Genomic DNA, 14,206 nt, shown 5'->3' on the forward strand with positions numbered 1-14,206 from the left:
TGAGCTCAGTGATTTCAGATCAACTTCACTGCTCCCATTTCCTCCGACAGTCAGTGCTGGGAATGGGTCTGTTGTCCATTCACCTCCCCTGTCCCCCAGACTGTCCCAAACATTCCCAATTGTTCTCTGCCCCACCCCCACCAAGCACCCTCCCCCCTCCTCCCTCTGCATTTGTTTAAAACCTGTCATTGAACCTTCTGTAAAACCTGTGATATTTTAGGGACCACTCTACCCTCTCACCAACTGTACCCCCGCATCTAACCCCTGCCCACCCTGCCCACCGCCTCTCAGTCTGCCCACAACAAAACCCTCCAATGGAGAACTGTACCCCCGCATGTAACCCCTGCCCACCCTGCCCACCGCCTCTCAGTCTGACCACAACAAAACCCTCCAATGGAGGATTGGCTGTGACTGTGTGGTAAACCACTGTTCTGATATTAGAGGTTGTACGGTAGAACCTGCACTACAGGTTCACCTGGGCCCCTGCATGCTAGCTCCGCCCAGGAGCCGGGTTATAAATATGCGTGGCCTCCAGCTCGCAGCCATTTCACCAGCTGCTGTGGGAGGCCTCACATCTGATACTAATAAAGCCTCAGTTTGGATTCAACTTTGTCTCCAGTCAAATTGATCGTGGCTCAGACTGTGAAGGTGGATGATAGGTTTGCAACAGTGTCTTGTTCTCAATTGACAGAGCCCCCCGATCACTGACAATGAAGAATATTTCACTGACACAGTGTGGGGACCGTTGTACAACAGGCCCCTGACTCTGAACAGCCCCTCCCCCCCCCCCACTGGCCCTGACAGAGAGGTTAATAAACCCTCGACTCTGTCAGCCCTGCTACCCACACAGTTAAACCTTCACCGTTCGTAAACCACCTTTCTTAACGTGCACTTGATTTACCTTTATTCTGCGAAAGACAGGTTCTGCAAAATGAAGCTCATTAATCTCTAAATATATTCCAGCAGTACCATACAATATCCGTGTGGATTTGTTTTTTTGTGTGTGTTCAAACCTCGGCCAATTTCTGTTTCCTGGTATCACGTTAATGATTGTGGTTCAATCAGATCATCAGACTTTTCAGGAACAGCTGTTGTGGTCAACAAGCTTCCCATTGGGAGAGAGTCACTCAGACTGGAAACGTTCGCTCCCTTCTCTCTCCACAGATGCTGCCAGACCTGCTGAGATTGTCCAGTATTTCCTGTTTTTGTCTCAGATTCCAGCATCCGCAGTAATTTGCTTTCATTTTCACTTTCCCATTGGATCCATGCACTTCCCGAGTAACCACTTGTCTCTGCTTAAATCCATCTCCTGTTCCACAGAATCTATTCCATGGGCGGAATTCTCCGGAATTTCCCGACGCTGAAATCGAGAATGGCGATTGGGCGGAGAATGACCCCCGTCGGCAGAATCGGGGCAGGCGCCGGTTTGACTCCGGCTCGCTATGCTCCTCCCCCTCCGAATCGGCTTCATCAGGACGCATGCCGCGCGCAGTCAGAACGCCGTTGCCATGTCATCAGCCGGCCCACCCGCGATGCTCCGCCTCCGATGGGCCGAGTTCCTGACGGAGCGGGCCGCGTGTGGTCCCAGCGATCAGGAAGCTGGCGTGCTGGCTGCGGACAGCCTCTCACCATTGTCCTTGTCAAGCCCATTCAGAATAAGATTCACTGAGATCACCTTTCATTCTTCCAACTTCCAACAAGTAGTGTCCCAACAACCAGATTAACCTTTGCTGCAAAGACAATCCCTCCAACCCGTGTCAACCTTCCCTGAACCGCCTCCAATGGAATAATATCTCATCTTAAATAAGGGACCAAAACTATTCACAGCTCTCCAGATGTGGTCTCACCAGCACCTTGTACAGTTGCAGCAAGACCTCCCGACTCTTATACTGCACCCCAGTGAAATCAGGGCCAACATTCCATTACCCTTCCTGATTACCTGCTGCCCCTTTGTGAGGTATCTTGTCAAGTACATTCTGGAATTTCGAATATAAAACATCCACTGATTCCATTCTCTCCACTCTGATTGAGACTTCCTCAAAAAGCTCTAAGGAATGAGTCAGAGCCGATTCCCTTTCCTGAAGCCATGCTGGCTCTGCTCCATTAGATTATGATTTTACAAATGTGCTGCTATTACTTCCTTAATAATTGATTCCAACATTTCTCCAACAATCAACGTCAGGCTAATTGGCCGATAGTTCCTGATTTGTGCTTTCCTCCCTTTTTGAATCGAGGTGTCACATTGGCAGATTCCCAATCCTCTGATACTTCCCCAGAATGTAAACATTTTTGGAAAGTTACAACCAATGTCTCCACTATCTCTGTGGCTACTTCTTTTCGGATCCTAGGATGAAAGCCATTCGGGTGAGGGGATTTATCTGTCTTTAGCCCCATGAGTTTGTCTAATACTATTGTATCACCGAAAGGTCAAACATTCCTGTAAATAAAGTTCCCAGTGTTGATCTCCTTGTGACCATGTCTCCGGAATGACTATGAGATCATATCCATTTACCTCGATTTGCTCCGTCAGTTTGTCTACCTTATTCCCAATGCTTCGCTCATTAAGATACAAAGCCTTTAGACTTGCCTCTTTGACATTTTTGATCACCCTAACTTTTCTTTGTTCTGTGGCCCTATTTCCCCTGGCCCTTGATTACCCTGACTCCTGCTTTCCATTTTACTGTTCTTTATTTTGTTACACCCTCGTTTCTCTTTCCCTTATCACCCTCCTTAGGTTCTCATGCCCCTGTGGCCCTGTATGATTCTGACCACTGATTTCTCTGCCTATCACTTTTCTTATTCCTCTTTCTGTCTGTTGTTCTCGTTCTTGATTCCTCCTCCTCTGACTCCTTGCATAGGTTCCAATCCCGCTGCCATTTTAGTTTAAACCCTCCCCAACATCTGTCCCGAGGAAATCAGTCCCGGTCCTGCCCAGGTGTAACCCGTCCCACCTCCCCCAGAACCGGTCCCAATGCCCCAGGAATCTGAAACCCTCCCTCTCACCCCAACCCTTCCGCTCCGTATTTATCCGATACATCCTGCTATTTCTACTCTGACCAGCAGGTGGCGCTGGGAGTCGTTCTGAGATCACTACATTTGAGGTCCGAGTTCTCATCTTCCTTCCTAACTCCCTGGATTCTGCTCTCAGGACTTCATCCCCTTTTTTTACCGATGTCTGTGGTACCGATGTGACCACGACCACCGGCTGTTCACCCTCCCCCTCCAGAATGTCCTGTACCCGCTCCGAGACTTTGACCCAAGCACCAGGGAGGCAACATACCATCCTGCAGTCTCGTTTGCAGCCACAGAAACACCTGTCTATTCCCCTGACAAGTGAATCCCCGATAACTATTGCACTGGCACACTTGTTACTCCTCCCCTCTGCAGCAGAACTAACCGCGGTGCCACGAGTTTGGCTGCTGCTGCTTTCCCCTGAGAGGCCATTCCCCTCAACAGTATCCAAAACGGTATATCTGTTTTGCAGGGGCATGGCCACAGGAGATTCCTGCACTGCCTGCCTCACTCTCTTACTCTGCCAGGTGGTCGCCCATTCCCTTCCTACCTGCGGGCTCTGAGCCTGCGGTGTGACCACCTCTCTATACGTGCTATCTACGATGCTCTTCGACTCGCGGATGCTACAGAGGGTCCCCAGCCGCCGCTCCAGCTCAGAAACCCGGGCTTCCAGGAGCTCCAGCTGGAGACACGTCCCGCACACGTGCTGACCTCGGGCACTGGAACTGTTCCCAGCTTCCCACATGGAGCAAGAGGAGCAAAGCACGGCTTTGAGCTCTCGTGCCTTTAAATTAAACCTTTGGAAGATGCTTAATATCAGATAATATCAATTATTCTGGAGCCCTTCTTTGCTGGTCCTCGTTACTATGGAATGGAGCCCTTACAAACTATAGACCACAAAATAGTACTGGACAAGCTATAGGTGATAAAAGTAGTCAATACTTACCCGGCCCTCCCCTCTACTTACCAATCAGCTCTCTCCCTTGTAGCCTTTACTGCTGCAGTGGGGTAAGTCCACTCTCTGAAGAGTGAAAAAGTTTGAAAGCAAAAGGGGACGTCTTGGCCCTGTGCACCGAGTTTCCACTCTGCACTGAATTCCCCAGAACCCCATTCACTCGGGCTGTGTCTGACTCAGGAGGGGTTCTCTACAGCTCAAGCAGAAAGCTCACTGATATGGCTGGCCCAGTTCAGATTGTGGTCAATGGTAACCCCCAGAATGGTGATAGTGGGGGGAGTGAGTGATGGTGATGCCAGGGATGGGCTGGTTACAAATATCCAGGAAAAGCCCAGTGGCTCCCGCAGCCGACCCGACTACAATTCCTGACATTGTTCCCAGCAGTGACGGGAAAAGACCCTTAAATGGGGATTGGTTGATCCCCGGGTGGACTGCCCCCCCCCTCTCTGTCGCTCTCAATCGTGCAGCTAACCTCGTTTATGAAGGACAGGAAGTCAATTCTTCTTCTTCATTTTACTCATGTTAAACTTCACAAAAATTCTTGATATTTTGCAGAACTTCCTGAAAACCAGTTGCCGCCTCTCACGGGTATTATAACCGGCACCCTGGCATTCGCCCTCTTGCTCAGCATATTGAGCATCACAATACTGTGTGTGAAAAAATGGGCATGTTTTCAAAGCAGGTTAAAGCCAGAAAGGTAAATGGAATTGAATTTCCTGTCTGTTGTGATGATCATGTCACATTGAGGTTATGTGGAGGGATGCAATCAGCCAATGGGTCAGGGTGAGGAAGCTTTGATTGAAATGATTCTCCCTTCCTGCACAGGTACAGAGAGAAGCATAAAGAGTGGGCTGGAGTTTACGGAGGGGGGGAGGGAGGGGGCGGGGTGCTCCCCCCCCCCACAGCCCTTTTGTAAGAGTTAGTGGAAGGGACGCACTGAGAAATCAGATGGACGCAGACAGACAGTTTCCACTGGCAGGGACACCAAAGACACGCGGCCCTGATCACAACGTAAACCCCAGCCTGAGATTGGGGAGACAGCTATCACAGCAGAACACCGCGACACGAGTGCTGATGAAGACATTGCAAAAGGGAATTGATAATTCAGGGAAGATAGATAATGCACGAGGAAGAAAAATAGGACAATGTGGGAGGAAAATTAGTTGTCAGGAAAGGTTTATCTTCACCGGGTAGAAATGGTTCAATGGTGCCGGTCGCGCTATCATTCCTGTGTTCCTAACATGTCGCTCTTCGTCATCATACTGTGACCTTATTGTGATTTATTAATTCTGCCAGTTTCCCCATCACAGAGTTGGTCAAAGTTCAGGCATTACTTTTGGCAGCCACGGGCCCATCTTGGACCCTCCGCACTTTCTCCTGGCCTGCCAGGGGTTCCCAAATCCTCGGTGCGGGGGTCAGTGACCAGCAAACCACGCAGCTGAATGTCCACATTGCTACATTTCCAGCCAGTTCACCAAGCCGACACTCATGACGGTGAAGCCAGCCGAGGATGGTGGCTCCTGAGAGACACACACCAGCCTTGGAGTCCTGTTCCCTCAGCTCATTGTAACTGTCAGCAACAGAGACGGCACAAGATGCAGCAATTAATTTACAATCCTGGCCCCCATCCCGAAAATAAACTCTGAACATCACTGACTCCTGCACTAACTCAGCTGCCAGAGATTGCTGCTCTCTTATCTGTGAATATCGAACTCTGCTTCATCTTTAAGGAAACTTGGTCACAATTGGTTGAATCCCTCATATTAGTCTCCAGTGAAAAGTATTGTTTCTGGCATGCTGTACAAACAATGCAGACCGTACATGGGGAAGGAAGGAGAGACTGCAGAATATAATGTTACAGTTATAGCAAGGTGTAGAGAAAAGATCAACTTAATACAAGGCAGGTCCATTCAAAAGTCTGATGGCAGTCGGGAAGAAGCTGTTCTTGAGTCGGTTGGTACGTGACCTCAAACTTTGGTATCTGTTTCCTGACGGAAGAAGGTGGAAGAGAGTATGCCCAGGGTGCGTGGGGTCCTTAATTATGCTGGCTGCCTTTCTGAGGCAGCGGGAATTATAGACAGAGTCAATGGATGGGAGGCTGGTTTGCGTGATGGACTGGGCGACATTCACAACCTTTTGTAGTTTCCTGCGGTCTTGGGCAGAGCAGGCTCCATACCAAGCTGTGATACAACCAGAAAGAATGCTTTCTATGGTGCATCTGTAGAAGTTGTTGTGGGTCGTAGTTAACATGCCAAATTTCCTTAGTCTTCTGAGAAAGTAGAGTCGTTGGTGGGCTTTCTTAACGAGAGTGTCGGCATGGGGGGATCAGGACAGGCTTTGGTGATCTGTACACCTTAAAACTTGAAGCTCTCGACCCTTTCTACTTCGTTCCCATTGATGTAGACAGGGGCATGTTCTCCAAGACGCTTCCTGAAGTCGATGACAATCTCCTTCATTTTGTTGACATTGAGGGAGAGATTATTGTCGTCGCACCAGTTCACCAGATTCTCTATCTCATTCTTATACTCTGTCTCGTCATTGTTTGAAATCCGACCCACAACAGTGGTGCCATCAGCAAATTACAACACAGATGGAGGCCATTCTGCCCGTTGTGACTATGCTAGCACTCTGCAGAGGAATTCAGTTCGTCGAATTCTACTTACTTATTCACTGAGGTCGGAAATTTAATTTCCTCAAGTGCTCATTCAATTTCCTTTTGAAATCAATCATCGTCTCTGCTTCCACCACCCTCGTGGGCAGCAAGTTCCAGCTCATTGACCCCCATCTCCCCCACTCACCCCCCCCAACCCCAGCTCCCCCCCACCCCGGCCATATCGCCCTCTCCCCACCATCCGTACGTCTCTTCCCTAATATCTTAAATCTGTCTCCCAGTCCTGGTGCCGTCCGCCAATGGGGAAAGCTGTTCCTTGTCTTATCCAAACCTGTCAAAGTCACCTCAAAGAGCTGATATCAAACCAACCGACCAATGATAACGTGTAGAGTTTTATTGTGACGAGTAAGAGATATTCTTTGCAGTTACAAACACACGAACAAGGAACAGGAGTCGATGTTCTTTCCTCAATGCAGACCCGGTGTTAATTGTTTTATTGAGATGGTCACCTGATATTTCTGCTGTAATAAATCACTGACTTTTTTCTGTACAGTTTGCCGAGAACCCCTGAAGGTGAACTGAACACAGTATACGCAAGTGTCTGTGGTAAGAAACCATTGAAGTATGTCACAAACTCACCATTCTAAATCATATTTATTGTTCAGGATTGTTTCTAAACATCAGTTGGATGAATGTTGTCCTCACCATTGTTATCCCAGAAAAATGGAGACTTTCCTGTTTCAATCACTTAACACCGACATCACGGTATTGGACAGTGAGCTGCAGAGTAATACTCCCTCTCTCCTGCAGAGTAATACTCCCTCTCTCCTGCAGAGTAATGCACCCTCTCTCCTGCAGAGTAATGCTCCCTCTCTCCTGAAGAGTAATGCTCCCTCTCTCCTGCAGAGTAATGCTCCCACTCTCCTGCAGAGTGATGCTCCCTCTCTCCTGCAGAGTAATACTCCCTCTCTCCTGCAGAGTAATACTCCCTCTCTCCTGCAGAGTAATGCTCCCTCTTTCCTGCAGAGTAATTCTCGCTCTCTCCTGCAGAGTAATGCTCGCACTCTCCTGCAGAGTGATGCTCCCTCTCTCCTGCAGAGTAATACTCCCTCTCTCCTGCAGAGTAATGCTCCCTCTCTCCTGCAGAGTAATACTCCCTCTCTCCTGCAGAGTAATACTCCCACTCTCCTGCAGAGTAATGCTCCCCCTCTCCTGCAGAGCAATGCTCCCACTCTCCTGCAGAGTAATGCTCCCTCACTCCTGCAGAGTAATGCTCCCTCTCTCCTGCAGAGTAATGCTCCCTCTCTCCTGCAGAGCAATGCTCCCACTCTCCTGCAGAGTAATGCTCCCTCTCTCCTGCAGAGTAATGCTCCCTCACTCCTGCAGAGTAATACTCCCTCTCTCCTGCAGCGTAATATTCCCTCTCTCCTGCAGAGTAATGCTCCCTCTCTCCTGCAGAGTAATACTCCCTCTCTCCTGCAGAGTAATGCTCCCTCTCTCCTGCAGAGCAATGCTCCCACTCTCCTGCAGAGTAATGCTCTCTCTCTCCTGCAGAGTAATGCTCCCTCAATCCTGCAGAGTAATACTCCCTCTCTCCTGCAGCGTAATATTCCCTCTCTCCTGCAGAGTAATGCTCCCTCTCTCTTGCAGAGTAATACTCCCTCTCTCCTGCAGAGTAATGCTCCCTCTCTCCTGCAGAGTAATATTCCCTCTCTCCTGCAGAGTAATACTCCCTCTCTCCTGCAGAGTAATGTTCCCTCTCTCCTGCAGAGTAATGCTCCCCCTCGCCTGCAGAGTAATACTCCCTCTCTCCTGCAGAGTAATGCTCCCTCTCTTCTGCAGAGTAATGCTCCCTCTCTCCTGCAGAGTAATGCTCCCTCTCTCCTGCAGAGTAATGCTCCCTCTCTCCTGCAGAGTAATGCTCCCTCTCTCCTGCAGAGTAATGCTCCCTCACTCCTGCAGAGTAATGCTCCCTCTTTCCTGCAGAGTAATGCTCCCTCTCTCCTGCAGAGTAATACTCCCTCTCTCCTGCAGAGTAATACTCCCACTCTCCTGCAGAGTAATGCTTCCTCTCTCCTGCAGAGTAATGCTCACTCACTCCTGCAGAGTAATACTCCCTCTCTCCTGCAGCGTAATATTCCCTCTCTCCTGCAGAGTAATGCTCCCTCTCTCCTGCAGAGTAATACTCCCTCTCTACTGCAGAGTAATGCTCCCTCTCTCCTGCAGAGCAATGCTCCCACTCTCCTGCAGAGTAATTCTCCCTCTCTCCTGCAGAGTAATGCTCCCTCACTCCTGCAGAGTAATACTCCCTCTCTCCTGCAGCGTAATATTCCCTCTCTCCTGCAGAGTAATGCTCCCTCTCTCCTGCAGAGTAATACTCCCTCTCTCCTGCAGAGTAATGCTCCCTCTATCCTGCAGAGTAATATTCCCTCTCTCCTGCAGAGTAATACTCCCTCTCTCCTGCAGAGTAATGTTCCCTCTCTCCTGCAGAGTAATGCTCCCCCTCGCCTGCAGAGTAATACTCCCTCTCTCCTGCAGAGTAATGCTCCCTCTCTCCTGCAGAGTAATGCTCCCTCTCTCCTGCAGAGTAATGCTCCCTCTCTCCTGCAGAGTAATGCTCCCTCTCTCCTGCAGAGTAATGCTCCCTCACTCCTGCAGAGTAATGCTCCCTCTCTCCTGCAGAGTAATGCTCCCTCTCTCCTGCAGAGTAATACTCCCTCTCTCCTGCAGAGTAATACTCCCACTCTCCTGCAGAGTAATGCTTCCTCTCTCCTGCAGAGTAATGCTCCCTCACTCCTGGAGAGTAATACTCCCTCTCTCCTGCAGCGTAATATTCCCTCTCTCCTGCAGAGTAATGCTCCCTCTCTCCTGCAGAGTAATACTCCCTCTCTCCTGCAGAGTAATGCTCCCTCTCTCCTGCAGAGCAATGCTCCCACTCTCCTGCAGAGTAATGCTCCCTCTCTCCTGCAGAGTAATGCTCCCTCACTCCTGCAGAGTAATACTCCCTCTCTCCTGCAGCGTAATATTCCCTCTCTCCTGCAGAGTAATGCTCCCTCTCTCCTGCAGAGTAATACTCCCTCTCTCCTGCAGAGTAATGCTCCCTCTATCCTGCAGAGTAATATTCCCTCTCTCCTGCAGAGTAATACTCCCTCTCTCCTGCAGAGTAATGTTCCCTCTCTCCTGCAGAGTAATGCTCCCCCTCTCCTGCAGAGTAATACTCCCTCTCTCCTGCAGAGTAATGCTCCCTCTCTCCTGCAGAGTAATGCTCCCTCTCTCCTGCAGAGTAATGCTCCCTCTCTCCTGCAGAGTAATGCTCCCTCTCTCCTGCAGAGTAATGCTCCCTCACTCCTGCAGAGTAATGCTCCCTCTCTCCTGCAGAATAATGCTCCCTCTCTCCTGCAGAGTAATGCTCCCTCTCTCCTGCAGAGTAATGCTCCCTCTCTCCTGCAGAGTAATGCTCCCTCTCTCCTGCAGAATAATACTCCCTCTCTCCTGCAGAGTAATGCTCCCTCTCTTCTGCAGAGTAATGCTCCCACTCTCCTGCAGAGTAATGCTCCCCCTCTCCTGCAGAGTAATACTCCCTCTCTCCTGCAGAGTAATACTCCCTCTCTCCTGCAGAGTAATACTCCCTCTCTCCTGCTGAGTAATGCTCCCTCTCTCCTGCAGAGTAATGCTCCCTCTCTCCTGCAGAGTAATGCTCCCCCTCTCCTGCAGAGTAATGCTCCCCCTCTCCTGCAGAGTAATGCTCCCTCTCTCCTGCAGAGTAATGCTCCCTCTCTCCTGCAGAGTAATGCTCCCCCTCTCCTGCAGAGTAATGCTCCCTCTCTCCTGCAGGGACGTTGAGCCACAGAGTAATGCTCCAACTCACAGCGCTGCACTCCCTCAGTACTGACCCTCTGACAATGCAGCACTCCCTCAGCACTGACCCTCTGACAGCGCAGCACTCCCTCAGTACTGACCCTCTGATAGTGCAGCACTCCCTCAGTACTGACCCTCTGACAATGCAGCACTCCCTCAGTACTGACCCTCGCCTGCAGAGTCATACTCCCTCTCTCCTGCAGAGTAATGCTCCCTCTCTCCTGCAGAGTAATGCTCCCCCTCTCCTGCAGAGTAATGCTCCCTCTCTCCTGCAGGGACGTTGAGCCACAGAGTAATGCTCCAACTCACAGCGCCGCACTCCCTCAGTACTGACCCTCTGACAATGCAGCACTCCCTCAGCACTGACCCTCTGACAATGCAGCACTCCCTCAGTACTGACCCTCTGACAATGCAGCACTCCCTCAGTACTGACCCTCTGACAGCGCAGCACTCCCTCAGTACTGACCCTCTGACAGTGCAGCGCTCCCTCAGTCCTGACCCTCTGACAGCGCAGCACTCCCTCAGTACTGACCCTCTGACAATGCAGCGCTCCCTCAGTACTGACCCTCTGGCTATGCAGCACTCCCTCAGCACTGACCCTCTGACAGCGCAGCACTCCCTCAGTACTGACCCTCTGACAGTGCGGCACTCCCTCAGTACTGACCCTCTGACAATGCAGCACTCCCTCAGTACTGACCCTCTGACTATGCAGCACTCCCTCAGCACTGACCCTCTGACAGCGCAGCACTCCCTCAGTACTGACCCTCTGACAGTGCAGCACTCCCTCAGTACTGACCCTCTGACAGCGCAGCGCTCCCTCAGTTCTGAACCTCTGACAGGGCAGCGCTCCCTCTGTACTGACCCTTTGACAGTGCAGCGCTCCCTCTGTACTGGCCCTCTGACAGTGCAGCACTCCCTCAGTACTGACCCTCAGACAGTGCACACTCCCTCAGGGCTGACCCTCTGACAGTGCGGCACTCCATAACTAAGAAGGTAGGGAGGCAAAAGCGGGAAATTATTGGCCGGTTTGCCTGACTTCGGTCATTGGTAAGCTTTTAGAGTCCATTATTAAAGATGAGATCATGGAGTACTTGGATGCACATGATAGAATAGGGCTGAGTGAGGATGGCTTCGTCAAGGGGAGGTCATGTCTGACAAATCTGTTAGAGTTCTTGTGGTAGTCACCACTGATGTATATATTAGTTGATGTGTGGTAAGGCCCTGCACTACAGGTACGAGGATAGTCCCTGCCTGCTGGCTCCACCCAGTAGGCGGAGTATAAATATGTGTGCTCCCTGTACAGTAGCCATTTCGCCAGCTGCTATAGGAGGCCACACATCTCCACGCTTCCCACACACTCCACTTTCTCTCTAATTATCAATCACATCAGCAGCGAGAATCACCTCAAAATTCTTGTTTTATTCCAGGTAAAATGCCGAATAACAAAGAGGAAGCTTCAACCTCTGCTGAGGTAAGGACTTTTCCACAGATCTCATGCTGCTGATTGGAGATCTTTCTTTCTCTTTAACTCCACACACCAGAGTTTGATCAGTTACATATCTGCCGTCCCCATTCTGAAGGAGCTGACTCTCACTGGGGAACAGATCCCAAATATCAGCACAGCTTCCTGTAGCCACATCCCACCACTCTTCCCCCTGGAACTAAAAACAAAACAGGACAGACGCTGCAAATCTGAAATAAGAACGTTAAATGCTGCAGAAACTCAGCAGGTCTGGCAGCATCTGTGGACAGAGAAACGGAATTAACGTTTCAAATTCACAATGATTCTGAAGAAATCGAACGTTAATTCCGTCTCTCTCTCCACAGCTGCTGCCAGACCTGCTGAGGTTTTCCAGCATTTCCTGTTCTTGTTCCAGTTTAAGGTGTGTCGGGCGGAGAGAATCATTAAGATGGGATTTAATGGAAATGAAACAGAGCCCCGTGTCGGGCTCATTCAGCCGGGGATTTCTCTGCTCTGCCAGTTATTAAACCCTGGGATATGACCCCGCTATTAAACGGGACCCTGGGACGTGACCCCGCTATTAAACGGGACCCTGGGGCGTGACCCCGCTATTAAACGGGACCCTGGGACGTGACCCCGCTATTAAACGGGACCCTGGGGCGTGACCCCGCTATTAAACGGGACCCTGGGACGTGACCCCGCTATTAAACGGGACCCTGGGGCGTGACCCCGCTATTAAACGGGACCCTGGGGCGTGACCCCGCTATTAAACGGGACCCTGGGACGTGACCCCGCTATTAAACGGGACCCTGGGACGTGGCCCCGCTATTAAACGGGACCCTGGAACGTGACCCCGCTATTAAACGGGACCCTGGGACGTGACCCCACTATTAAACGGGACCATGGGACGTGACCCTGCTATTAAACGGGACCCTGGGACGTGACCCCCGGGCCTGATACCCAGCATGGGTAAGATGCCACCTGGGCACCTTGGCACTGCAGGTCTGGCTCCCTGGCAGCACCCCTGCCAGCCTCGCCATGCCTCTGGGGCACTGCCAGAGTGACACCCAGGTGTCATTGCCAGAATGACTCCCAGGTGGCACTGCCAGAGTGACTCCCAGGTGTCACTGCCATAATGACTCCCAGGTGTCACTGCCAGAGTGACTCCCAGGTGTCACTGCCAGAGTGACTCCCAGGTGGCACTGCCAGAATGACTCCCAGGTGTCACTGCCAGAGTGACTCCCAGGTATTACTGCCAGTGTTACCCCCAGGTGTCATTGCCAGAGTGACTCCCAGGTGTCAGTGCCAGAGTGACTCCCTGGTGTCACTGCCAGAGTGACTCCCAGGTGTCACTGCCAGAGTGACCCCCAGGTGGCATTGCCAGAGTGACTCCCAGGTGTTACTGCCAGTGTGACTCCCAGGTGTCACTGCCAGAGTGATTCCCAGGTGGCATTGCCAGAGTGACTCCCAGGTGCCACTGCCAGAGTGACTCCCAGGTGGCACTGCCAGAGTGACTCCCAGGTGGCATTGCCAGAGTGACTCCCAGGTGGCATTGCCAGAGTCACTCCCAGGTGTTACTGCCAGAGTGACTCCCAGGTGTCACTGCCAGAGTGACTCCCAGGTGGCATTGCCAGAGTCACTCCCAGGTGTTACTGCCAGAGTGACACCCAGGTGTCACTGCCAGAGTGACTCCCAGGTGGCATTGCCAGAGTGACTCCCAGGTAGCATTGCCAGAGTGACTCCCAGGTAGCACTGCCAGTGTGACTCCCAGGTGTCACTGCCAGAGTGACTCCCAGGTGGCATTGCCAGAGTGACTCCCAGGTGTCACTGCCAGAGTGACTCCCAGGTGTCACTACCAGAGTGACTCCCAGGTGGCATTGCCAGAGTCACTCCCAGGTGTTACTGCCAGAGTGACACCCAGGTGTCACTGCCAGAGTGACTCCCAGGTGGCATTGCCAGAGTGACTCCCAGGTAGCATTGCCAGAGTGACTCCCAGGTAGCACTGCCAGTGTGACTCCCAGGTGGCACTGCCAGAGTGACTCCCAGGTGGCACTGCCAGAGTGACTCCCAGGTGTCACTGCCAGAGTGACTCCCAGGTGGCATTGCCAGAGTGACACCCAGGTGGCATAGCCAGAGTGACTCCCAGGTGGCATAGCCAGAGTGTCTCCCAGGTGGCACTGCCAGAGTGACTCCCAGGTGGCACTGCCAGAGTGACTCCCAGGTGGCATAGCCAGAGTGACTCCCAGGTGGCATTGCCAGAGTGACTCCCAGGTGTCACTGCCAGAGTGACTCCCAGGTGGCATAGCCA

The 14,206-nt window shown here is 51.6% G+C and overlaps 1 protein-coding gene across 1 annotated transcript in view; it reads left to right on the forward strand.

Moving 5' to 3' along the window:
- LOC140428510 (cell adhesion molecule CEACAM1-like) overlaps positions 1 to 14,206 on the forward strand; it is a 98,117-nt gene that overhangs the window by 60,150 nt on the left and 23,761 nt on the right. The window contains exons 4-6 of the mRNA XM_072515067.1: positions 4,523 to 4,664; positions 7,132 to 7,184; positions 11,864 to 11,907. Coding sequence (XP_072371168.1) covers positions 4,523 to 4,664; positions 7,132 to 7,184; positions 11,864 to 11,907 — 239 coding nt within the window. The remainder of the gene's footprint in view (positions 1 to 4,522; positions 4,665 to 7,131; positions 7,185 to 11,863; positions 11,908 to 14,206) is intronic.

This window comes from Scyliorhinus torazame, chromosome 1 (assembly GCF_047496885.1).
Source record: "Scyliorhinus torazame isolate Kashiwa2021f chromosome 1, sScyTor2.1, whole genome shotgun sequence".
NCBI lineage: Eukaryota > Metazoa > Chordata > Chondrichthyes > Carcharhiniformes > Scyliorhinidae > Scyliorhinus > Scyliorhinus torazame.